Source organism: Equus caballus, chromosome 6 (assembly GCF_041296265.1).
Source record: "Equus caballus isolate H_3958 breed thoroughbred chromosome 6, TB-T2T, whole genome shotgun sequence".
NCBI lineage: Eukaryota > Metazoa > Chordata > Mammalia > Perissodactyla > Equidae > Equus > Equus caballus.
Window position 1 is genome coordinate 73,993,672 of NC_091689.1, and position 27,144 is coordinate 74,020,815.

At 40.0% G+C, this 27,144-nt stretch overlaps 1 protein-coding gene across 2 annotated transcripts in view; it reads right to left on the reverse strand.

Annotated features, from left to right (window-relative positions):
- Positions 1-26,802, reverse strand: part of GXYLT1 (glucoside xylosyltransferase 1) — a 44,137-nt gene extending 17,335 nt beyond the window's left edge. The window contains exons 1-5 of one of the 2 annotated variants that reach the window (XM_023643379.2): positions 26,500-26,802; positions 17,742-17,834; positions 9,904-10,075; positions 6,968-7,093; positions 3,345-3,596 (exon numbers count right to left, since the gene is read on the reverse strand). In XM_023643379.2, the coding sequence (XP_023499147.1) occupies positions 3,345-3,596; positions 6,968-7,093; positions 9,904-10,075; positions 17,742-17,834; positions 26,500-26,720 (864 nt within the window). In that variant the 5' untranslated portion in view covers positions 26,721-26,802. The remainder of the gene's footprint in view (positions 1-3,344; positions 3,597-6,967; positions 7,094-9,903; positions 10,076-17,741; positions 17,835-26,499) is intronic. The other variant, XM_023643380.2, reaches the window with a different exon arrangement.
- Positions 26,803-27,144: the final 342 nt, after the last annotated feature.

Sequence of the window (27,144 nt, forward strand, 5' to 3'; positions counted from 1 at the left end):
GGGGATAGTGGTGTGTGAAGGGGGGGAACCTGTCTTTTTACTCTACATACAATGACCTGTTTAAATTTTTATAAGCATGATTTAGTTAAAAAAAAATGTAGTTCTAATTTACTATTTTTAGCAAACCTACTACCAAAAAGCACATGTATTACATTAACATCAATTAGTTTCACTTTCAGAATTACATATGCTTTTGAAAATAGATGGACTCATTATCAGCCTATCTTACACATAAATATAAAACTGACAGCTGGCTGTTCATATTACGCTCCAACAATGCTAGAAAGTGGGAACTCACCAATTCCCAAAGATTAGTTACTCCACTCATCTCTGAAAAGTTCTATCCCTTTGGTAAGATGTCCATTACTATTCTGCTCTCATAAGCTGTATATACAACACAGTAAAAGTCCTCTAACACATACACCTTTCAAATACGTAAAAACAACCATCATGTCCACCTCATGGTAAGGTGTTCTCTTTCCCAATATTTTTCAATGATTTATTAATGGCCTGGTTTCTAAAACTTCTGTCTGTCTTCTGCTGTTAATTGAGTCTCTACTTTGTGCTGGACTCTGTGCTAAATATTTTGAATATGAAGTTGTACACTCTGCCCTCAATAGGTGGGGAAAATAGACAAAAATTACTTTACAAAGTAATATATAGCAGGATATGAACAGGGTACAGTAAATATACAAGGAAAGGATTCTCAAGATGCCTTATTTATATTCTTTGGGTTTTCTCCAATAAATAGAAAAGGTTAAGAAATATCCTCATTGGGATGCAACACTGCGAATACAATCACAACGAAAAATACAAAGCAACAGCTTAACAGGTATTGTATCATTGTCTATCAAGCATTATGAGAAACAAAGAACAAAAGAGCAGAATTTTTACTTTTTTAAGATATATAACTATAATACATCAGGTTGGAACTGAACAGTCATGAATGGTACGGACTGGGTGACAGCAAAGCAAACTAAGAATTTAAAATATGGCCATTATCCTAAATGGGGAGTCTTAGAGTTTTTCATGTGATAAGAACCATGGGGCAACATTCATGGATCTCTAGGAAACAGTTTGGGAAATTATTAGTAATTCAGTTATATCACTGGAGCTCTAAAATTTAAGATTGGTGCCAGAAATTGTAGAATTAGTAGGAAAAAACAAGGCAATGTTTGCTACAGATACAGCCTGGAAAACAATCAGGAAAAACAAAGAAAGATATATGAACAAAGGAATAAAAATCAAAAAAATGTGTGGAAACCTCTCAGCAATCATAATTATAATAGTTGGAAATAAAGCAAGTCTGCGTTGTTCCTACTAGACAAGAACAGGGTTGTCTGGAACACAGGGATGGTAGGTACGAAGGAAACTGTGCCTACTGAATTAATTCACTGTCATGCCTCTCGTAGTTTTCTCTACACAGAAGAACACAAAAGTTTGAAAGTTGAGAAATTATTTAATGTCCCTATCTGCATGTCTAGCACGTCTAGCTGGTTTAGAACACGCCACAGACAAAAGAAGAAGGGGAGGGGAGAAACTGTTAACGCATTTAAGAATGACATTTAAATAAGTAAAAAGTAAGTAAAAAATAATCATAGATTTGAACCATACAGCTGTATTCTGAAATTTAAAAAAAAAATCAAATAATGGTCTTACACTAAATTATCTCTGCAGTTCTTTGCAACACTAAACTTCTCATAATTCTATGAACTCCCAGTGAAGAGTTACTGAGAAGTCACATTATTCCTCAGCAGATAATCTTACAGCACCATCTTCTGGTATAATATTACTGTACATAGAGCCTAACAATAAGAAAAGGAAGAAAACTGATGGCATTACAACATCTGTTTTATTTAGTAAAACTTTATGGTACATGAAATTTCGAAATTCAAGATATATTAACAAGTGGGTAATTTAAGAAAGATGTTCACTGTTGAGCAAGAACACAGGTTACAATGCCCTCATTAATGCCTTCCACTGTGGGACACAAAACTGAAATGAAATCAAGGTTTCAGGAAGGTTCAGAAAATGGGAAAGCTAAAAAAAAAAAAGCTAGGTTTACTAGATGTACAGAAGGTAAGAGTGATGGCAATGATCTGCCCGAAGACTGAAATGTCCGGGTGTGGCTGGTCATGGCTACAAACAGCACCGCTGCCTGTACCAAAGGTAAGCGGAGCAACTCTAAAGGAGGCGAAGATTTAAATCAGACACGCAGAAAAGGAGTAATAAACACTGGTGTAAATTCTGGCCCATCCGAAGCCGTAAGAAAACTATCTGACAAATATATATGCACACAAATATACATCAATAGTCAACTGTAAAAGACATAATATCCCCTGGTGTTTAATTTAGTCCTAACTAGATGTAGGGTTAAACAGTAAGTCTATGTTGGTGTTTCACAAGTCACTATTCTTAGCTAACATTTAAGGACTCATGTTGCACCACGCTCTATGCTAAGCATTTTAAATGGATCTCTTTTAAATTGACATTTTGGTAAGTCCATTTATTATCCCTGTTTTTCAGTTGAGAGAACTGACGTTTGAAAGTTACCTGGCTAGTGGTTAAATAGTGCACAGGTGTCAAAGCTAAACAAAAAGCCAAACAGTTTGACTCCAGAGCCCACAAACGGCAATGACTTAAAACTCAGCACATAAAACTCATTGATTGACATGGACTGGTAAACAGAACAACAGCTCATGTGTTCAGAATGCACAATCAGAGCATTTAAATGGACCAACTCTTCACCACAATTTGAGTGACGAGGAACATGCATGGTAGTTTTTTAAATTCACTTCCACTAGCACCAATGTTTACTTATGTGTTAGCCTCTGTTCTAACTCATTCAAGCCTCACAAAAGCCCCACGACATAGGTACTGTTATCCATCATCCTCATTTCTCACATGAGGAAACTGAAGCCCAGAGACGGGCAGAACCTACCCAAAGCCCCAGAGTTACTGAGCAAGGTCCATGGTTTGAACCAGGCCAACAGGCTCCAAAGTCTTAAACTCTTAACCACAACTCTCTGTTTCCCCCCAAGATACTCCATACTTTAGGTTCAAGTATTCTGGGGCTGCACAACTGCTCTGCAACAACAATCCAGGAAGACCATGCTCACTTAGTGCGTTGTTGTTTTACTTCATTGTCACGCCATCTAGTGTGACCCGCTCTAACGCTCTAATAAACAGAACACTAGGAACAAACTTTTCTTCAACTATTCTACATAACTGGAAAAATTCTGAATCATTCCCCCTTGTTTTCAATAAAACGAAACTAAATTGGAAACCAAACAATTTGGAGGGAAAAAAGGAGCACATTAACCAACCCCGAGTCAGTGACTTACCTTGAAATACTTCCTTCTCATTCTAGTCATGTTCATCAACATAACCCCAGAGTTCACTCCAGTCTTTCCGTAGTACGGGTGTCTGGCAAAGCGATTATACCATCCTATTCGAGGCTCTTCATGTTCTGGTGCCATGGCAGCAATTTGCGTGGAATTGAATTTCTTTAGTAAAGACCAAATATCATCAACGGGCCGTAAAAAAAGGATATCCGTGTCGACATACAATAGTGAGTCAACTTCTTTCAGGATTAACTATGAGGAGAGATATTCGAATTATTAACCATAATTTTATTTCTTTAATGTACAACATAAAAGAGGCTTTAATTACAAAAGATATACCTAAGAGCCAAGCTAATTTACAGTAATATTTAAAAGTAATTTTTCCTAAATCTGTCACTTCTTACAACAGCATATAGAGAGATACTATGCTAATCCTTATATTAATTTCTAGAAAAGAAAAGCTATGAAGACAAATCAGAACAAAAACTCAACACTAACAATTGGAAGAATAAATAAAATAGAAGCTATATTCAGGGAGGAAATGTTTTTCATCACAGAAAATAACATTTACTTAGGTGAATTTGTATTTCAAATCCTAATTTCCTGAGATCAATACAGAAATAAACCAAGGCAAATGAAGATCTTCTGAGCTTGTCCCCTCGGCCTGTAACACTAATGGTTGGCACCTTTATATCATTTCGGTCTCAACTCGTAAATGGTAGAACCAAAACTGGAACTCAGACCACCTAGCTCCAGAGTCCGTGCTCTTATTTCTGTGCTATTTCCCAAGTCAAAGAAAGCGTGCACTTAGCAAGGGTGAAGAGACAAGACTTGTCTTGGAAGAAAGACTGGCTATGTTGTTACTTTCTGGAAGACGTTAAATCTCCAACATGTGCCTTTCACAGGGATTTCTGAGGGTAATTTTTTACTTCTGCCTTACCCACCGACTTTAGAACTCAACTTCTGCAAATTTAAATTTACTGCCTATTCCCAGGGTGTTAGCAAGATTCAGTGATTAAGCTAACCTAAACCTTTTTAGTTAAGAATATGAGAATAAGAGCTTGATCCTCATTCTGATCCTTTTTCAAAACTGCTCCCTCCTGCAGCTAAAGTTAAGCCATCGCCTTAATGCACAGCTAGGAGGCCGAAATCACCCCATTCCCCCACCAGCTGATGCAACACGAGGCTGTGAAAAAAATCTGATGGTGGACCACAGAGCCTGAGTAAGGAAGGGTCACTTGTTCAAAGACTCCAATTAAAAGGATATGTGGCTATGTGTCTGGACGTTTCTCTCCGTTTTTTACAGGGGAGAAGAAACTGGGGAGAATTGTGTTTATAGCAACATTCTGCTTCTGTATCATGGTACATCATGTGTTGACAGATCACTGTATTCTTGGCAGACTAGGAAGATGTGCATAAAGCTCTAAGTTCACATTGGGAGCCACTGCCAACTGGAGATCAGACATAAGGTTAAACAATAACCACGTCAGTGTTCTTCTGTGGTTCCTTTTAGGGGAAGAAGGAGATGGCACAGCTTACATTAGTTATTTTAATTCATCTATTTCAAAGGAAGAGAAACTCAGTAAAAAAATTTATCCCTTAGAAAAATAGAGCATCAATTTACTTAAATCTGGCTAAAAAGATGCAGAAGTAACAGTGAATTATGAGGACAATTCGACAGGCTTCAAGTATTTTACTTTAGTATTTAGAATTCCATTTAGGAATTTAACCAGATTACATCATTAAATGATCTGGCAAATTCTATATCACATCATCAACAATTAAACTTGTTAATAATGTAGAACAAAAAGGAAGAGAAATGGCTGTGACCTCATGTTTCTTTCATCACTTATTTTCAGTAACATATTTGTGTTTACTTAATGTCATATTGTGTTTGTTTAATGTCTGTCTCCCACCTCAGACAATAAGCTCTACAAAAACAAGAAATCTGGGGCCAGCCAGGTGGCACAGTGGTTAAGTGTGCATGTTCTGCTTTGGCGGCCCGGGGTTCGCCGGTTCGGATCCCAGGTGTGGACAAGGCACCACTTGGCAAGTCACACTGTGGAAGGCATCCTACATATAAAATAGAGGAAGATGGGCATGGATGTTAGCTCAGGGCTAGTCTTCCTCAGCAAAAAGAGGAGGATTGGCAGCAGATGTTAGCTCAGGGCTAATCTTCCTCAAAAAAAACCCAAAAAACAAAAAACAGGAAACCTGTCCATTTCTATACTCCCAACACTTAGTACAGATACTTGGGAGAAAATAGGCACTCAAAGACTAATTAAATGAATCTGACACTGCAACAATTCAACATAAAATTTTTTTTATAAAAGCCTCCATGAAGTACGTAAAACTTCTCAGGTTTTTTCCCAATCTTAATCCTTTATTTGTGTGCTCCTTACAATGGAAGAGAAGAGTGAGAAAGATCCTAGGATCCAAATTTTTTACACACAGCAACAAAGATACTGGTTAGGCAGACTCAGCTATCAAAATTATACCAACTTCAAATCTTACTGACATCATGGATTCAGTAAACTATATTCTTAATAAGCTAAGAATCGCCATAATCCACTTAATAATAACAAGTAACTGAAGTTTCTTTCCCATAATTTATATACTTTCTAGAAACTTGTGAGCTTCTTAAAATGAGTCTACTACCATTACTATTTTAATAGTAATTTGCATTACATTTACATTAACACTATAGTAGTCCTAACAACCACTGCGATTTTTAAAACTATGGGTGAAATCAATTTAAAATAGAAGAGGGAACCTTGCTTCTGAATATTTTTAGATTATAAAGAGATAATCAGGGCTTATCACTACCAGAGAACACCATCAAACAACAGCTCCACTGAATAAATGGTTCCCATCTCCCTTTGAGGTCATACGCCTTAAATTTTGTGTCTGTTAAAATACCAGTTAGAAAGAGCTAGCTTGGTTGGTACAGGACAGCAATGGTTATGTAAAGATGCAATCTACCACATTTCCCAATTTATGAATGTAGTCTGCAACCTGAAGGTGATACTGTCACTGCATTTCTTTTTTTAATTTTTTTTTTTTTTGAGGAAGATTAGCCCTGAGCTAACATCTGCTGCCAATCCTCCTCTTTTTGCTGAGGAAGACTGGTCCTGAGCTAACACCCATGCCCATCTTCCTCTACTTTCTATGTGGGACGCCTGCCACAGCATGGCTTGACAAGCAGTGCCATGTCCGCACCCAGGATCTGAACTGGTGAACCCCGGGCCACTGAAGCAGAACATGTGAACTTAACTGCTGCACCACCAGGCCGGCCCGACGGTCACTGCATTTCTGCTGGCAACAGACTTGGCTCCATTAAGATCTGACAACCTCTACTTCTTCTTAGAGATAAAACAGTTTATAGCAACTGGATAAATTATAATGTAAGATATAGTGTTTCAACAGAAATTATTTACATTTTTCATTTTTAACAGAGGTTTTTATTAGAGCTTTGATTTGTTCTACAGGAAGTTTTTTTCCCTTAACATTCAAAGGGAAAATCACACATGTGTGTTTATTTAACTGGATTTATATGTAACTCTTCATTAACTTGTGTGTAAAAGCAAGATTAAAAAAAAAGAACATTGGGGGAAAAAACTTACTGGCAAGAACAATCTCTGGGAAGCACATGGTTTAAAGAGTTTTTTCCACTCCACTGCATTCTCACTTGGAAAAGTTATTGGGTATAATGAATAATTAAATGTTTGCAGAAATGACCAGCTGTCGAGCTAAAAAAAAAAAATAAGAACTCAGTTCAGATTTGTTTCAATTTTTTCTGTAAAATCATAAACCAACAGGTTATGAAACAAAAAAGGCTAAAAAATATTATACATTTTATGCTGTACACAGTTAAGAGAAAGTCAGATTCTTCTTTCCAACATTTTGTTTTCATTCAAAACTTTAAAATGATAGTAATATGCCAGAAAGACTCCACCCTTTAGATCTGAGGCACAATAAAGTTATAAAGATATCCATCACAAAATCAGGGCGTTGACAGAGCCTTGCGAGTTGTCCATCCCCCTCAACTTTATCTGATGTACAAATCCTCCAATCCCCAGACAAATGAAACTCAGAAAAATTAAGCACTAATTTCATCCCCATAGGATGTATGACGGAGAAAATGTTGACATTCCAAGTCAGACCAATATGAAACTGATTAGAAAATATTTATCCATCTATGTGGTTTTAATATGCATGGCTATTCCTGATAATAAAATATTCTAATAAATATACATCCAATGCCAATTTTTTTTTCTACTTTTTTTTTTTTAAGATTTTATTTTTTTCCTTTTTATTCCTATACATAGTTGTATACTCTTCATTGTGGGTCCTCCTAGTTGTGGCATGTGGGACGCTGCCTCAGTGTGGTTTGATGAGCAGTGCCATGTCTGCGCCCAGGATTCAAACCAACGAAACGCTGGGCCACCTGCAGCAGAGCACGCGAACTTAACCACTCGGCCACGGGGCCAGCCCCCAATGCCAATTTTTAAAAAATCATTACAAAAAGGAAAATAGATCTGAAAATCTATAATGAACACATTTCCTCTTTGGTGTCCTGAATGCATTTCAAGATACTGAAATGTTTCAAATTGAGTTAAGTATTACCTATCAAGGTTGCTCCAACAGAATTGTTGATTCAAGTTTCTTACAGAGCATTTGCAAATTATTTATAGGGGGAGAAAAGACGAAGTAGTTTATGTAACAGACTGAAGATGTCCTTCTTTTTGCATTATTACTGTGTTCAAGCAATTTTTAAAACCATTAGTGCCTTCTGCCATAGTTTAAGGCACTATCTTTACTTCCAACACTCTGCTTTGAAGTCTCTGGTAATTAGTTTAATACACTAGCATGTTAGTTTCCCTGTGCAATTTATAAATCACGTAAAGATCCTTTCAATATCAATTTCAAAATGAAATCTTAGTCACTTTTTATTTAACACTAGTAGTTAATCATCTTGTTTGCAGTAAAAGCATATTCCACAAATATTTGACACTCTTTCATCACAAGCAAAACCAAAGATTCTTAGAGTTGACTACGAGAGCTAAACTGAGTTTACCATATAGTATATAGTACACAAGCAGGAACTCGGCCAGATTTGAATACAACACAGAGGATGCATATAAGATGAAGCTATAAATTTATTTTACTTTTTTATTACATTTTCAAAGGTTTCCACAGTTAGTAGCAATCTGTTGCTATTCTCTGAACTGTTAAGACAGATTAATTCATCAGTTAATATTTTAGAAAACAATCCAGATTAAGAGATCAAGACCACAAAAGTACATTTAAAAAATACAGATACTAGAAATATTTTTAAATAGTTAAAACTTTATACCTCTAGGAATCAAGGATTTTGGCAGAAAACTAAAAGACTTGAGGCCCCAAGTTGTATTTTTCACTCAATATGCAAAATGAACTAATGATGAAAAATCATGAAATACACTTTTTTTCCTGCTGTTAGACCAAGCATAAAAATTCAATTCAGTTTCAAAGGTTAATTTAGTGTAGACAGAGACAGAGATGGGCGGAGATAGTCATTATCACCATTTTTACCACCAATCTCAGAACAAAAGGTAGTGAGATTTGAGATTTCAGGTGAATTTTCTTTTTCTTATGCGTTCTCTCCCTTGTATCTGTTCTCCTCTTCTTGCATGGTATTTTTTTTTTTTTTTTTGATCTTAAGGAGGTTACGTGGCTGCCCTGATTAAAGGGTATATTTTCAACTCTCACAGCTAGGTATGGTCACATGACTAAGTTCAGACCAATGAAATACTGGCAGGAATGTCACGTGCAACCTCTGGAAAGTGCCCTTAGAAGGAAGGAGGGGATTGCCCTTCTTCAGTCCTTCCTCCTTCACATGGGCTAGAATATGGGTGTGATGGCTGGAGCATGATTAGCCATCTTGGATCATGAGGTAGAAGCCTTATGTTAAAGATGGCTCAGCCACAAGAAAGAAGTCAGACTCTCTGAAGACGTGGAGTTGTCACATACCTCAGACTGCCTACTTTTATGTGAAAGAGAAATAAACTTCTATCTTATTTAAGCCACTGTTATTTTGCATTTTCTGCCATTACAGCCAAATTAATTGTAACTAATACCAACCAAATAAAGAACTTTGTTTTATTAGAGCAAGAAGCCACTTCCCTCCATATTGTCAATCAAGAATTCCCTCCCCTCAAAAGAGAATTAAAACCTTTGTGCACACTCTGGTTGAGATACTCGCAAGCCAAGGAGAGGAAAAAAATTAAATCATAGGACTTCTCAGTCAAAACATCCTGGAACTACAGTCAGTAAAACAAAACCTCCAAGCTTGGCAAAGGACTTTAAGTAGCCCACTCCTTTTCAAAAACAAACCTTCCTCTTAGATCCTAGATCTGGACTCTTCAGATTGAAGTGGTAGCAGAGAGCACTTCCCACTCTAGGAGGGCAGAGTTACAGAATAAATATTTTTGCTCAACGCAGGAATGAAATAACATTCTGTTATAGCATACCATTAAACTGTCAGCTCTACGGTCTTGACTAAGTCTCAGATACTTACTGTGCCTTTAAAACTATCATGTAGTTGATCTTCTGCAAAAATATGGAACTGAAGAGGCTTGATGCTGAAAATTAGAGCTGACTTCAACATGGTTATAGTTTCTTCCAGTCTTTCACCACAGGCAACTACAGCTAGGTGCATTCTCTCAACGGGCTGTATTTTCAGATTGTACCTAATAGAAAAGAAAACCACATTTTCCAACAGTTTTAGTATAGGGTAACATGTTTACAACGTGGTATTTGGATCATGTTCAAAAACTGAAGTTTGAAACTTCTACTTAAAGAGCAAAGACACATCAGATTACCACGTTACAATGTTGAATCAATTGTACATTCCTATACTCTCAACCAGCCTTTCTCAGCATATGTTCCTCCCTAGCAACCACAGAACACAGAAAATGACTATTTTCTCAGCTCTCCCAAGACCGGGACATAACCAGTGCCAACCTAGACGTACAGGTGAGAAGTTAATTCATTACTCACTGAATGTCCTTGGGCATCAGGGCTTACTCCTCACTGCAACTCCGCAACTGAGAAAGGGAGCATCACTGATTTGAAGGTCCCCCTTCAAATTTTTAAAAAACTTCTTATTCAAAAAAAATATATATATCCTAAACACAAAAGTGGAGCAAATACAATAAATCCTCATGTACCCATGTCCCAGCTGCAACAAATATACATTCCAAGGCATTCTTATTTCATCTAAAACACCTCCCCGCACTCCCCTCCACGAACCAACGGGTCATTCTGAATCAAACCCAGACATAAATTCACCCATAAATAGTTCAATATTACGTCCAGTCTTCAACCATGTTGATTACGAGAAAAAGTTTCCTTTACATTACTTTTGTCACTGACACACATTTGGTCCCATTTACCAAGCAATCAGTGAGAGGTAAAAATTCCTGGGATGGGCTAGCACATACTAATCAAACACTGGTATGTCTTTTGGGAAGGAAAGATTCCTCAACCCAAGTCATTGTCCAGGCTACGCCAGACTCTCTTAACACGGAGACTAATTATGTGTGACTGCACTGCTATGAACTAATAGATTTATAATATAAAATAAAGATCTCATCTGTAATTATGGCATAAAATCATCTTTTTGGAACTGACAGCTAAAGGAATGTAAGAAACAAAGACAACATGAAACTAGTACCACATTAAAGTATTATAGAGTACAAAAGTCTGACCCAGAAACACGCAAATTTGACTTTAACTCAACTTTTGCTTACAGAGATGCTTTCTGTAAAATGTGTAAGAATTAGAAATTATATTAACGTTAACAGTGGTAATGTAGACATTACTGAGATTTACAGTAGCAGGGATGGGTGACTAATCGTTTTTCTTAAATTTACAAGCTAAAATTACTGTAGTTATGTCGTTAGCACAGGACTTTGGAATCTTGAGTATTCACAGGTCCCTGTGTGAGAGTGGACCTAGAAGTGTTTCCTGAGGAAAATCTTGCTCTTGCTCCTGGGTGCTCCTCAATTGACCAGGATATCAGGAAACAGAAAATCATACTAAGTAATATTAAATACAAACAAGGGACTATATAAAACATGCTTGAATATCAAATTCACATATCTTAATGTTTTAACATTAAAACATTTGGAATTATTTTATATTAATAGAAAAAAAATAAAGTCTGAATATATATATATAATGTGCTCCTGCTTTGACTGTGGATCTATCCATTCCTATTAACCAGCCTGTTTAGTGAAGGGCCTGGAGATGTTTACGACAGCAGTTGACTGATGCTACTCCAGTCTGCCTGGGCTCCTGAGGCCCGAAAATGGGTTCGTTTCTCTCACGTGGGACATCTCTCACATACACAATTACTAGTAATGGTCAGCCTTCAGCAGGGGAGCAGAAAAGCTCTTCAGCTGAAATATTATACCCTAGAAAAGAGTGAGGTCATTGCATTCCCTGATCCCTCTCCTGGGAGGGAAACTTAGACTCCTCAATACCTTGAGAACTTGCCATTTGTTCAGGCTAAAGGGCCAATTATTCTATAGGTGAGGTTCTTTAAAAACAATTTTAAAAACCCTGCTTTTAAGAAAAAGAATCCTCCCCCAGATAATTCACAAAATTAAATATTATTATACACTTTGTTAATGGTATTAGGTGGAGAAGTCACAAATAAAGTGTTGTTGTTGCAAGAAGTCTATGACTATTCCAGAAGCAGTGGTGATATTTCATTCTTCATCCAGATATTAAGATTATCATTAAGTTAAGATATAATATTAGGTATGTACTTTGCCCTTAAAATTCAGATTAATCTACTAGGAATTGAGTTTTACGAATAGTTTGAGGTAGGGGACAATCGTGTAAATTTGCACACGGCTCTCTGACTGTGCAGACGTCATCTGTGACAGAGTTACCATGGAATTCATCCTTTTCCCACCCTGTGCCTCTCCTTCCATATATCTAGTCTCAGCACAAGCCTGGGTCTTGTTAAAGCTCTCCACTCTTTTCCCCTGACGGCAATTAGAAAGAAGTAGCACCTCCTCCCCTGTCTGCACCCTATATCTGTTCCCCTCTTTTCTGTCAAGCCCCTCAGTTTATGACACTGAAACTGTATCAGAGCGGAGACTAGACATCTACACTTTCTATACCGATAACAACGGGATGTGAAGCCAGTTCATCTTAAATCAGTGGAAGCCACAATGACACAAGTAAAAGACAAGGCAATCGAGACATAATTGCACAGAGCTCTCAATTATCTCATCATCCTTCAGGTGAATGCCTCCAGATCCTACTTCTCATGATGGCATAAAGGTCCTCATTAAAGCACCAAGACTTGAGAAGCTATAACGGGCTGATCGCTTAATCGGCCGTAACTAGATCCTGCCCCAGAGGTAAAAGTCAAGAGATTTAAAAATGAAGCCGTAACAGTCATGTGTTGTTTTGCACAGAATTCTCTACACAGAGACAAGAAGTATAATAAACCTTCTTAAGAAAAATAAGTCAGAGACGGGCCCCGTGGCCCAGTGGTTAAGTTCGCGCGCTCCGCTGCAGGCGGCCCAGTGTTTCGTTGGTTCGAATCCTGGGCGCGGACATGGCACTGCTCATCAAACCACGCTGAGGCAGCATCCCACATGCCACAACTAGAAGGACCCACAATGAAGAATATACAACTATGTACCGGGGGGCTCAGTGGAGAAAAAGGAAAAAAAAAAAAATTAAAAAAAAAAAAATCTTTCTCTGGGCCAGCCAGGTGGCATAGCAGTTAAGTTTGCATGTTTCGCTTCAGTTGGGTTTGCCAGTTCAGATCCTGGGTACGGACCTACGCACCACTTATAGAGCCATGCTGTGGTAGGCATCCCACATATAAAGTAGAGGAAGATGGGCACGGATGTTAGCTCAGGGCCAGTCTTCCTCAGCAAAAGAGGATTGGCAACAGAGGTCAGCTTAGGGCTAATCTTCCTCAAAAAAAAAAAAAAGTTTCTCCTCTTACTATAAAAGATGAGTTGTGCTGAATAGTATGAATTTACCTAGTTATACTAGGTAAAACTACTTTAAAGAGTGGTATATAAATCACTTTTGAAACAAATATAATACTTAAAAAAAACCACTCTTCAGGGTTTCACACAAAACATAAAAAAGAGAATTTAAAAGTTCAACATGAAATATAAGTATTAATCGCTAAAACACAATTTAAAATAATCTGTAAAAATCTCTCTCTTAAAACTAGCATAGGACCACTCGACATAATACAGGTAACACTAAATCACTTATAACCTCAGACTCCGTGAGTTGAAAATCAATTCCCACTTAAAAAGAAAGATCAAATATTTTAAAAGCTTAAGTCATAGAAAAATTAGTACATTAAAACAGAATTTGAAAATAATACTAAAATTAAGATATTGCAGAATGAAAAGATAACATAAAAAAATGAAACAAATGAGGAAAATATCTGTAACCAATGGCAAAAGGAGAATATATCATTCTAAGGGTTCATAAAATAAGCATTAAAAACAGGTAAATATCAATACAGAAAATACAAATAAAAGGTCAAAAAGTTAAGTAAATATGGATATATGTTCACCAAATAATGAAATATAAACCAATAATAAGCTATCATTTTACCCTAATCAGTGGTAAAATTCTATCTCCCACTAATGCTAAGGTTATGGTGACACCAGCACACTCATACAATGCTGGCGCAGGCTTAAAATCCATATAATTTGTAGAACACAATTTAGTGAGATAATTTATTCTTTTCAATGAATATTTTAACTCCTTTCATATGCTAGACACTGGGGACAAGCAAGAAAGCCACAATCCTAACCTCACACAATTTACAGCCTGTTGTGAAAACACAGAATTTTTAAAGATTTAATTACAGGGCATGTTAATTTCTAAAATAGAAAAAAAAGTCAAGATTGCTAAGGAAGCTCACTACACACACATCCAAGCTAGTCTGGAAATTCTGGGGAAAATCATTGCTTATTTACTGGTTACCAAGCACCTTGCTAGGCATGGAGCTTAAATGATGAACACCAGGTGGTACTTACATGCAAAATCAACAGTCTAGAAGTGGATAAAGATTCACAACTACAACAGATGTGGTGAGTACAGTGATGCAGAGGATACAGAGAAGGGAGAAGAGGAGGGCAGGGAAGGGAGATCATACGAGCTGGATAAGAAGTGATGAACTCGTAGTTAAGGCATCAGGAAGGAAGAGGCCGTCAGGAGCAACAGCGTGGAAGGAGACAGGTAAGAAGAGTCATTGTGGACTGACATGCGGAAAGTCAGTCGTCAGCCAGGATACAAAATACAGACGAGGGAAGCTGTGAGATGCTAGACCATGAATACAGGCTTGAACAAGAGTGTTTGAGGCATCTGAATCAGCCAGGTAAAAATGACTGAGATGCAGCTGGAAATACAGTTCTCCGGATTGAAGACATCAGTGAACCAGACTACCCTGTGACTATCCATGGAGTGGAGAGAGAAAGAGCAGAGTGCTGCAGAACATCAGTGTTTAGGAGTCCGGAATAGGGAGAGGTGTCCAGGGGCAGAGAGAGCAAAGGGCTGAGACACCTCAAGAGCCAGAGAAGGAGAGAGTCGAAAGAAAGAAAGAGCAAGTGGTAACCAGTGTCAGACGGACAAGAAAAGGACGATCAGGCCCCAGAAGAACAATTCCGAGGTCAGAGGCGACTGCAGTGACAGCAGGGTTTCCGTCAGGTGTCAAGGTGGGAAGTTTTTTTGTTGTTAAGGAAATAAAGCCAGTAGATACTCTTATAAGAAGTTTGCTGGTGAAGAGAAAGAGAGTGAAAGAAGAATGCCTGAAGGAAAAAGGGCTGAAAGAAATTTGTTGCAGGGATTTTGCATTTGGCTCGGTTTCAAGGACCGGAGGCAATTTTGCTTTTCTAGGTTATGTCCACTGTATAATAAATTGGGAGGAAATAATCCCCTAGATAAGCTTTGATTAAAATAAAATTATGTGAAGAATTCAAATTGGGAAGGCTGGAACTGGCCTGGGGAGAAGAAAACAGTGATAGCCGAGGGCGCACTGGTGTCAGGCAAAATGTGAGACCTAAGGTGGGAGGAAAGGGGAATTTCACTGAAGCTTTACCAGGTGGGCAGGGAAGCTCTTAGAGTCAGACCAAGATGAGACATTACTTAAACACTGAAATGGTGGGTGAGAATGATATGGCAACTGGAAGGCATTCTGGCTTACCTGTATGTTTGAAGAGAGCCATTAAATGTGAGGGATCCTAAATTCTAAGTAAGAAATTAAGTTCAAGAGATTTTATACAATATGATATATCTAACAAGAAGGTTACAGATATATACCATGGATGCAAATATTACAAGTAGAGTTAAGAGAGAGGCGTAACTTTTAAAATCTCAAAGTATGGGCTGGCTGGTGGTGCAGTGGTTAGGGTTGCACATTCTGCTTTGGTGGCCCGGGGTTCGCTGGTTTGGATCCCGGGTGTGGACCTACACATTGCTTCAAGCCCTGCTGTAGCAGGCGTCCCATATATAAAGTAGAGGAAGATGGGCACGGATGTTAGCTCAGGGCCAGTCTTCCTCAGCAAAAAGAGGAGGATTGGCAGCAGAGGTCAGCTTAGGGCTAATCTTTCTCAAATAAGTTAATTAATTAATTAATTAAAAAAATAAAATCTCAAATTAAGGAGAGTGACAAGCATGAGGGTTTACAACATTATGTAGCCATCCACAAGTAATTCCTACCAAGAAGTACTTGGGAGCATTAGGAAAATAATGAGTTGGAGAAGCCAAAATGAAAGGAATAATAAGCAGAGGCCGCAGGATTCGGATGAGGTCCACTTCCCTGGGGTCCTCTTGCAGTCGAGGAGGAGGGAAGAATTATTACTCACGCTGTAACTTACAAAACAGCTGGGGTGTATAAATCAGAGTACACAAAAGTTTTCAAGCTTACCCAGCTCCCAGAGGGAGTAGATTTATGTCGCATGGCTCAAGATAGCACAATGGTGTTTGTCAATCTCCACTCATTAGCAAACTTTTCTAAGAATGAAAATATGGAGCTCCAATTCTCCAAAATTATGAACAAGCTGAAGGGTAAGACTATCTTTAAAAAGCTAGTTTTTAAAAATTTGAATAATCTGACTTGACTGACCCACATTAGAATTTCAATCACCCAATCTTTTCCATAGCAACGAGATATAATTAAAATATCTGATTTCAACGATTCCCTCCCAAGTTGTTCACTGGATGCATAATGTACTAGGAACACAAGAATCTGAAAATACATACTACCAATATACATTAAGAATGCAGTTCTTTCCAACTGGAATACTTCACCTCCTGTCCTTGAGCCTGGCTAATTTCTTGTTCATCAGGTAGTCACTCCCTCCAGGAAGCCTTCTCTGATGCCTTAAAATGACCCTCACCTGAAAACTCACCTGTTTCTCCCATCATCATAGCTACAACTTGCCACTCTATTGTAATCTCAGGTTTACTAGTGTGGCGCTCCCATCAGCATGTAAGCTCCAGAAGGATGGAGCCACATTAACCAAGCTCCGAGTCTGGTTCTTAGCACCTAGCACTGTGTCTGGGAAATGCAATGAGTAGAATTCAAATTTAAGTGAATCATAAAAATACAGTAAAAAAAGGTGACTCTCAAAGAAATCTTACTCTGGGGAAGAGCATTTCAAGCTACTGCCTCACTCTCCCCTGCCACTGTCTCAGGGAGATGGTCTGCTATCCCATTCCTATTGACACTTGTTTCCTTCAATAAAGGTTAGAACAGGGAGGGACCTGAGAGGTCAGCCAATCCAGTGTCTTCACTATCCAGATCAATGAAGAAAGCCAAGCTATTCAGTAACTTAAAAGGTCAATAAACAATGTCATATAGTTTGCTCCATCATTAAACACTTATCTTTATCTTCACATTCCCCAATATTCAATCTCTGCTAATAACCAACATAACCCTTCCCCACCGGTCCACATCCACCTACAAAATGTTCAGCATACCAGCTTTAAATTAGATAAATGCCATATATGTGTCTGTACATGTCAGTGGAAGTCTATCTTGATCACCTGTTTATCACTTTATCACCTGTTACCTAACATTAGATCATAAATTATCCTAAAACAATGGCTTATCTTAATAACATCTAAAAAAATGTAAAGCATTTTATACACAGTATGCACTAAAAATTAGTGATAACAACTACAAAGTGGGAAAAAGGAATAGAAAAACCCAATCAGAAAATGAATTATTTACTTGTATGATAGTATTAAATTACAGGGAAAGAAACATTTTTACGTCCTATTACAGTCAAAAATTTATTATCTACTATCTAATCTTACCTACACTGATCTACCAATTAAATATTAAGTGCCTACCTAAGAGCCGCTTCCCACAAGCAGTTCATTCCACAAACATCAGAGGGCAGCATCCAATAGGGATTCCAGTAACACAGAGAGAAATCTTTACACCTGACAGAGTAAGACACAAAGGAGAGGCCTATGTGAGTATTCGGTTTAAAACTAACAAAGAATTACTCAATAACATAATAACTTATTGTTCTATTTCACAGCAACAAAACTGCAAATCCAACTTTGCAAATCCAAGATTGCTATGGTAACCTGAGGATTTCTGGAAATTGATTTCTCCCTGACTTAGGGTACCATTATTTTAAATAGAACTTTAAAACCTTTAGATAGAAGACACCACACAGACTGGAAAATAGTTTTCTAGTCAGGAACTCTCCCAATATATTAAAACCCCCTCCTCAGGTAACACGGAAAATATGGAAATACTTCTAAAATTTTCCTTCATGCACTACACATATTCCCCCTAGAATAAAATCCATTTCAGCCTAAAAAAAAAATCTGCTTATCCTGAAGCAAACTTAAAATGCTACAGGGGCTGGCCCCATGGCCGAGTGGTTAAGTGTGTACGTTCCACCTCGTCGGCCCAGGGTTTCGCGGGTTCGGATCCTGGGCACGGACATGGCACCGCTTGTCAGGCCGTACTGTGGCGGCGTCCCACATGCCACAACTAGAGCGACCCAAAACTAGGATATATACGACTATGTACTGGGGGGCTTTGGGGAGAGAAAGCAGGAAAAAGAAGAGATTGGCAACCGTTGTTAGCTCAGGTGCCAATCCTTAAAAAAAAAAAAATGCTACAAATACTGGGGAAGAAAGGATCTCTAAACGCTTTTAAATTAATCCTCAATCCAAGCTACCTGTATGGTGTTTCAAACTGAAAACCAAGAAATCATGCTGATATTCATGCTTCAGTTTCATTACCTACACTATCTCAGTTTCACTATATTACACAAGCTAAAATGAAGGATAAAGTGTGATCTTTCTTCTTAGATTGCAGGTTGGAGCTAAAAAAAAAAAAACCTAAACAAACAGCAATGCCTCACATTATGAAAGTTATGTTTTTCATTGTCATTCCTTTCGAAACAACAGTCTAGTTTGAAATTCACTACAGTGGCAGTCTGGGTGCTACAGGAGGCAGAATGAAGTGGGGGGAGTCACTAACCCATGTGCCATCCCCAGGAAGCTTTTCCCCCCACTATAAATTCCATTATAAGTTACTGTTCTTACAGCGAAAGGTTTAAGAAATTTCAGATTTGCAAAGATCTCTAATCATATCTCTCATAAACGTCAACAGTCTAAGAGAGGGGGGTCTCAACCCAGGCTGCGGAAGGAAATCACCCGGAGAGCCCCTAAGTCAGAATCTCTGGGAACTGGGGCAGGCCCTGAGGGTTGTTTAAATGCTGCCTGAGTAATTCTGTTGTACTACTGCATAAAAAACTGCAAAGCCGGAATTTTTAAATCTATGGAAAAAAGATACATTGTAATTTGGGTTTCCTTTAAAGGGACACCATTTTCAAACACAGCATAAAATGTTACAGATTGTAAACAGCTGATAAATCAGAAAAAGGAAAGAAAATATGTGCAGACCAGTAAAACAAACAACTTGATCAGGAAAGTTATGTTTGTCCCCTCCCAGCCATGGTTATGTATTTTTTAAGCCTTGCATTTCGTGCTGGAGACAGGCTCAGTGGCAGGGGTAACAGCTAACAGAGAGATCTTTTCAGATTTAAGTACTTTCACAGCCATTTTAAGTTTCACAACAAACCTGTCAGAATAGCTATCTCCATCTTTCAGATACAGCTATCATCACAACTCTCAACAAATCCACGATTTATTTGTAAGCAACACCTAAAGTGCACCTTTGTTCCAGGAAGGAAAACTAATCGGGTTAGTCCACCTCCCGCTGTTGAACCTTACCACAATAGAAAATGAAAATGGAAAATGAAATCTCAAATTTTTCTGTAAAAATTATTGCTTGAAATTATGTAACAATACCATTTTCTGCCACAACCTGTACTCGGCAATCCCTCAGCCCCAGGCAACCCCTATTTTGTGTCGCTAGAGATCTGCCTGTTACGGACATTCCCCATAAATGGAATCATACAGTATGTGGCCTTTTGAGCCTGACTTCTTTCACTTAGCACAATACTTTCAAGGTTCAGCCACTGGAGCACTTACCAGCACCCTTCACTCCTTTCTGTGGCCAAATAATATTCCATTTGATGGATAGACATACCACATATTGTTTACCCATTCACCATGTGATAGGCATTTGGGTTGTTTTCCACTTTTTGGCTATTATAAATAATGCTGCTATGAACATTCATGTACAACTTTTCTGTGAACACATATTTTCAATTCTCTTGATGATACACCTACAAGTGGAATTGCTAGATCATGTAATCACTGTAAAGTAATTACTGCAGATGAAATTGCAGGGAAAAAGTCAAGTTTTAGGTAAGTTTCTTGACCATAACTCAATGTTAGAAAACACAGTTTACAGACAGGATGGTCTTCTTTCTGTCTTTCATTAATGGAAGTATAAAACACACACACTAGTGAGTACACACGCTGCTTACTATTTAAAAAAATCAAAGGGGCCGGCCTGGTGGTATAGTGTTAAGTTTGTGTGCTCCACTTCGGCCACCCAGGATTCACGGGTTCAGATTCTGGGCATGGACCCACACACCACTCATCAAGCCATGCTGTGGTGGGATCCCATATACAAAACAGAGGAAGACTGGCACAGATGTTAGCTCAGGGCCAATCTTCCTCACCTCAAAAAAAAAAATCATAAAATACTGAGGTGCTGCTGGCAAGAGGGTAACATAAAGTTTCTTATCTCCCAAATTTACATTCTCTCACTTATGCAAAATTAGTTTTAAAGATCAAGACAGAGATTAGAAACTCAAGATGTACCAGTAACTGTTATTGCAAACAATAAATTAGGAAAAGCAACTAATCTGGATAGCACTTATATTTTCAGGCCAGAAAAAAACCCAAAGTTTAAAAATATTCAAAAAGTAAAGGCAGTTATCCAAGCTCTGGTTATTAGTTGCTTTTGCTTTTATTTATTTATTTATTTTTAAAGATTGGCACCTGGGCTAACAACTGTTGCCATTCTTTTTTTTTTTTTTCCCTGCTATATCTCCCCAAACCACCCCTGTACACAGTTGTATATTTTAGTTGCAGGTCCTTCTAGTTGTGGGATTTTTGCTTTTATTTCTTAAAACTATTGGAAATGGAACATTAGATATACAGCATTCAAAGAGGTAACTCTATTCAATAATTTTAATAGGAGAAAAACTGTAAGCTGAGCCAAGTGGGTATGCCTTCAGTCTACAGAGACATCCAAATTCAGTGAAGTCTAAAAACGCAAAGTTTTTTCCTTGTGGATCAAATTGAAATAAACCTTGACTATGGCTCATCCTCAAACTTCATATGGCTTAATGTTTCTAGCTCTAGGTGGCCTGTCTACAAGCAAACCACTCAAAGGAGGCAGCACATGGGATCTCTGTGGTGAGAAAGCAGATCTGTATTCTGATTGTAGGGGTGGTAACACAAATTTACATATGTGATAAAACTACACACACACACACACACACACACACACGACAGCATGTAAAACTGGTGACATCTGAATAAGGTCTAGAGGTTGTCCAATGTCAATTTCTGGGGTTGGAACATTGCCCTAGATTAACACATATACATTCTGGATACAGTGGTATTGCACTATGCTCATGTGAGATGTTACTATTGGGGGAAACTGAGTGAAGGGTACATGGGGTGGGGTGTCTCTGCAACTTCCTGTGAACTTATATTTACTTCAAAAGTTAAAAAAAAAAAAAAAAAAAACCTGATCAAAAACAAAATTCCCCAAAATTTCAGTACTTGAAAACTGTTTCAAAAATTGAGACAGTTCATGCTCTGGATTAAACAGAGCATTTAACAACAACGCTCTCCACAGTAACAGTTCTCATGATTGAAGTTTACTTAAATCCAATAACAGAAGGTCTTATATACTTTTAAATTAAACTGGAACAGGTATTTTTCATTTCAGACTGTCCATGGTAGTCATGAGGCTTTGGTGAAAACCATGCACAACTCAGAGTCGGGGATAAGTTTAGGCATATCCAGCATAAGAATGTGGGAGTGAGTCTGAACGAAGGGCAGCAAGCCACGAAGGCAAGTTCCAGGCGCAGACACTGCACTGTGCTGCGAGAGCAGCAGAGGCAGCTCCAGCCACAGTAATGGACACCGCTCCCAAGATACTGACAAAGCACCATTATATGAAGGTCAGGGCCCAGGTCACTCATTTTCAACTAAAAATCATCTCCAGACTGCTTAAATTAATTTCTAACTCTAAGTCAGGTCTTCACTTCTTTTTCTTAAATCTCTACTTTCATGAATACTAAGGAAGTGGGAAAAGGACTCTTTATAAACAAATGGCAAGGAACAATGACTTCACCACTTCAAAATTAAGTCAGCATCACCCTTTTGCTGCCCCCTCCCCCCAAAAATTGGATTGAAGATTTAAATGTTAAAGAAGTGGGGGAAAAAACCCTTCCGGTAGAAAGTCTTTCTATGCATGACAAAAATAAAAACAATAAAGGAAAAAAACTGCCAATCTGAATACATAAAAATTTTAAACTTCACCATGTATACACACTGAAAAAAAATTTAAGTCAACATGTCGGGGAAGTATTTCCACCAGGTACGACAAATAGATGATAATCTTAACGTTTTAAAATAGGACTTGTGGGACCAGCCCCCTGGCCGAGTGGTTAAGTCCGCGGGCTCCACTTCAGTGGCCCAGGGTTTCACTGGTTCGGATCCACTCATCAGGCCATGCTGAGGTGGAGTCCCACATGCCACAACTAGAAGGACGCATAACTAAAATATATACAATGACGTACTGGGGGGATTTGGGAGAAAAAGCAGAAAAAATAAGTAAGAAATAAAATAAATACAATAGGACTTGTAAATCAAAAGTACACATTTTTTCATTAGCCTAAGCAGTTTCCCCCCCAAAAGCATAGAACGATACTATTTTAATGAATTAATTACTAGTCAGGTTTGTGCTAAGCACTTACAACCATGTGAAGTATGATCCTCAATGAACTAAAATACAAGGTGCAGAGTATCGGTTTTATGTGAGATGTCTTGGTATTAACCAAGCAGAGATTCAGGTGGTTTTAGTTAAGCAATTCAGCTTTCTTCACTGTTCACTGCCCCAATTCCTCTATTCTTCAAAAATAATTGCGGGGGGTGGGGGGGATCTCCACTAACAAAGTAGTGTGAAAATAGTGGTCTAACAATTCTCGGCTAAATCGGTGGTTCTCAATCTTTGGTTTTATCCCAATAACCTGGAGTGGGGATCTAAAAGATTCCCAGACCCCACTGCCAGGCATCCTGGACCATCCATCCAGAGGTCAGGAATTGGAAAGAATCAATTAAAATTTAAATGATCAAAATGATCACCATATCAGCTACAATTTTATTGTGCCAGGCACCAGGCTCAGTAATCTATACAAGCTATTTCCTTTCAATTCTCACAAGCTACCCAATACCATAGACACTCTCGTCTCTATCTAACTGATGAGGAAATGTGTTCAAGGTGAACACAGCCATAAGCGGCAAAGCTGAAGCCTGTGTCTCCAAAGCCCTTACTCTTTCCACTCTTTAAATTCACAGTATTTCCGCCTTGTGTTCACAGGACCCAGGAGAAACAACTCGATGGCCAAACGAGATTGAAAAAGAGAGAGATGACTCCACACAAAGGGCATGACAGGTCCCAGATATGGTATCATTCTAATGCTTAGTCGTTTCTGGGTTCCCCACTACCACACGGCTGTTGAGCCACAAGAGGCTGAAATTTTGATAATCACCGTCAAGATTCCTCAATGAAATGTGGGAACTGAATCACCCGGAGTAGCTAAAGTCACAAAATGGTGTAACTCCTCCTGCAGAAGTACAGATGCCTGGTAATAACAACCGCTTTAGACTGCACACCTTCACAGTCTGTCCGTACTGACCAGCTTAAGAGTCTGTCTCTGTGGAAGAGCTACTGCCTAGCCAGCACCGCCCTCCTTTAAGGCACCACTCCTCTCCCACACCAACCATGTCACTCTGTCCACCACAGGGATGTGCAAGCAACACAGAGCCAGAGCAGCAGAGATCCTTCATCCCAGGCAAAGCTGATTGGTCCATGGGTGGGCACGTGATACAAGCAAGGCCAATGAGAGCCTTTCCCTAGAATTTTCTATTTGAGGTGAGAGAAGCAGCATTGCGAGGAGCAGAAAGACCCAAGGAACAAAGCCTGTCTACAGCGGAAGAGAATAAGAGCTCCCAGTCCTTAAGGTCCCTGGAACTGCCCAGGCATTTTTCCTTAAATTCTGTTCCTTCCAGAAACCCATCTAAGCCCATTAATATCCATTTTGTTTTGGATTTTAATCACTGACAACTAAGAATTCTGACTATTACAAATTAAGTAAGGTAAGTATTATCTATATTTTACCAGTGATAAACTGAAGCAGAGAGGTGGTCAAGGTGTCACAGCAAACACATAGCCAGAATGAGAAACAGGTTTGTCTGACTCTAAGACCCGCAAACTATCTAAACACCAAAAAATGGATTCAAACAGAATGCACTAATTAATAATAGATTTCACTAAAAAATTGTTCCTGGGGCTGGCCCGGTTGCACAGTGGTTAAATTCTTGAGCTCTGCTTCAGCAGCCTGGGGTTCGCAGGTTTGGATCCTGGGTGCAAAGATAGCACGGCTCGTCAAGTCATGCTGTGGCAGCATCCCACATAAAACAGAGGAAAACCGGCACAGATGTTAGCTCAGTGACAATCTTCCTCAAGCAAAAAGAGGAAGACTGGCAACAGATGTTAGCTCAGGGCCAATCTTCCTCACACACTCACACACACACACACCTGTTCCTATCATTTTAGAGTTTTTACTTTGAGAACCTGGAAGGACCTTTCCAAGTATTCCGTCATCAGAGAATTCCATCCAATGAATATTTCTATAAGATTTGACCAATGGAAGCTACTGGGTATGATCCTAGATCCTATGTTTTACGTGAAAGTGAGAAACAATAGTTTTAATCTTTCAGGTAGGACTGCTCAAAAAAAAGAATGCAATGATAACCAAGTCCTACGGATAAAGGAAGACGTTCCTTGCCTCATAGCCCAGTGTTCCACTGATGAAACACTACTTAGAGGAGGTTCTTAGCACAGCAGCTTTACAGAAAGAGCAGCTGGATACACAGTTTCTAATCGTGGTCAAATTACCGTTGCCCTCTAGAGCTTGGTCAAAGGATTCAGACATAGGAAGAGAGGTTAAGGATACCTACTCCATATCCCATGGCAACCAGAAAAGATGACTGAACTCTATGAGAAATCTAAAAAGATGTTATAAATAATAATACCTAAAATTAAAGAGTCCTGATGTCTTAGGAATTCTCCTGACCTTAACCAAATCGTAGGGTAAAAACATGGCACTTCAGCTTTCCCATGTTGTTCCTCTGCCCGAACTTCTCCTTACACACGCACACGTGGTGAGATGTACTTCACCACATTTTCACAAAGACTGATACACTTTCAGTTTTAACTGAAATGTATGCCTCATTTAAAATGAGGAGTTCTCCTGCTCAGAGGACCTGTAACATACAGCTTTTCAGGTGACTCGATTCTGACACATCAAACTTAAGATTTCAGTAATGGCTCTATAAAACATTTTTCATAGGACAAAAACATGACAATCCAGATTTCCACGCAGCTCCTCTGCCCAAACGTCCCTTTTTCATTTAGGGAAAGACCATCAACTCTCAGAAGAATGTTAAACAGCCTACAGGGGACCTGCACTCCCTCCTCCCACCAACCCGATACGTTCTTCCCATATCAAAGCAGCCTTTGCCTCTTTCTAAGAGAGCAGAGATGCCCACAAATAGAGGAGCCTATTTTTCGAGGAAGTGGAAACGCTCAGATTTTGTTAAGCATTCATAATGCGTTGCATTCCTTTTTCCATTTGAATCTCATGGTGATTCCAACTCTGGCAGTGATTTCTGTAAAACCACAAGTCATTATGCTGCTTTTTAAATCCCGATTTTTAAAGAAAGATACTTCTATTCCCTCTCACAAAAGACGCATGTTAAGTACCGCTCATGTTTCTTAACTTGCTATAAGTTTCAGAACAGACCGATTGTTTTCCAAAGAAAAATTCACAATCCGCATGAATGCTGTCCAGATTTAACTAAGAGACTAATAATGAAAAATTTAAGCGCTAACACACGAAAATGGGACGCTCCACGCAGGAGAAGGAAAAAACTGAACTAGGGCGCCAGCCTGAGGTTTAAATATCTCAACTTGAACTCCATGGAAACAAGAGGGAATTCGCACCAGCCAGAGAGCAAGAAGGCTATTGTGGGGCACCTTTTATTTTCAACGAATCCTAAAGAAAAAAAAAAAAAGCAACTGTCAATTAAAAGTTGAAAATTAATTTCGAACTGCCTTAAGGAGCGCAGAAGGAATGGGTGAGAAGACAAACACAAAACGCGTGGGGTGCCCCGGGCCGGAGGCGCGCCGGGCTGGCCCCGGGACCCAGGGAAGGAGGGAAATGAGTGGAGGGGCTCGGAGACGGCGGCAAGGACGCGGGAGGCGCGGGCCCGGCGCGGGGCGCGCGGGCGCACCGGCGAGCAGCCCGGGCCAGGCCATCCCCGCGCCCGCGCCCCGGCCCCGGCCCCGAGCAGGGAACGACCGTACCTGTCCGAGCGGCCGGGATGCGCCGCGGGGCCCGCGCTGTCCGCCCCTCCCGCGGCGCCGCGTCCGCCGCCCGCGAGCCAGGAAGCCGCTCCGGCCTGCGGCTTCCCGCCGCCGCCGCCCGCTCCTTCCTCCAGCGACACGGCGAGCTGGCTGAAAGCGTAGAGGAGCGAGCAGAAGCCGCAGGCCAGGCACAGCCCCACGATGCGCAGGTAGCGCCGCATCGCCCCGGCCCGCGCCGCCGCCGCCGCCGCCGCGCCCGCCCGGGCGAACTGGAGCGGAGGGAGCGGCAGCGCGCAGCCGCGGGCGCAACAAGTTCCTCCTCCGCCGCGGCCTCGCGCCCAGCCCCCTTCCTCCCTCGCCTCCCCGCCCACCGCCTTCGCGAGCCCAGCCGACTCCCCGGCCCGCCGCCCGGACGCCGCCGCCGCCGCCGCCGCCGCCGCGGGCCCCTCCCCGCAGGGCGGGCGGCCGGGCGCGCCGGCGCACTGAGCGCGGGAGGGCCGGGCGCGCCGGGTCGGCGCCGGGCGTGCGGACGCGGCTCCGCGGGGTCTGGGCGCGTCGACCCCGGAGCGGGTCGCTGCTGAGCCCGTGGCCCTGACCGGCGGAGCGGAGGTGTGGCGAAGCGAACGGGGCGGTGGAGGCCGCCCA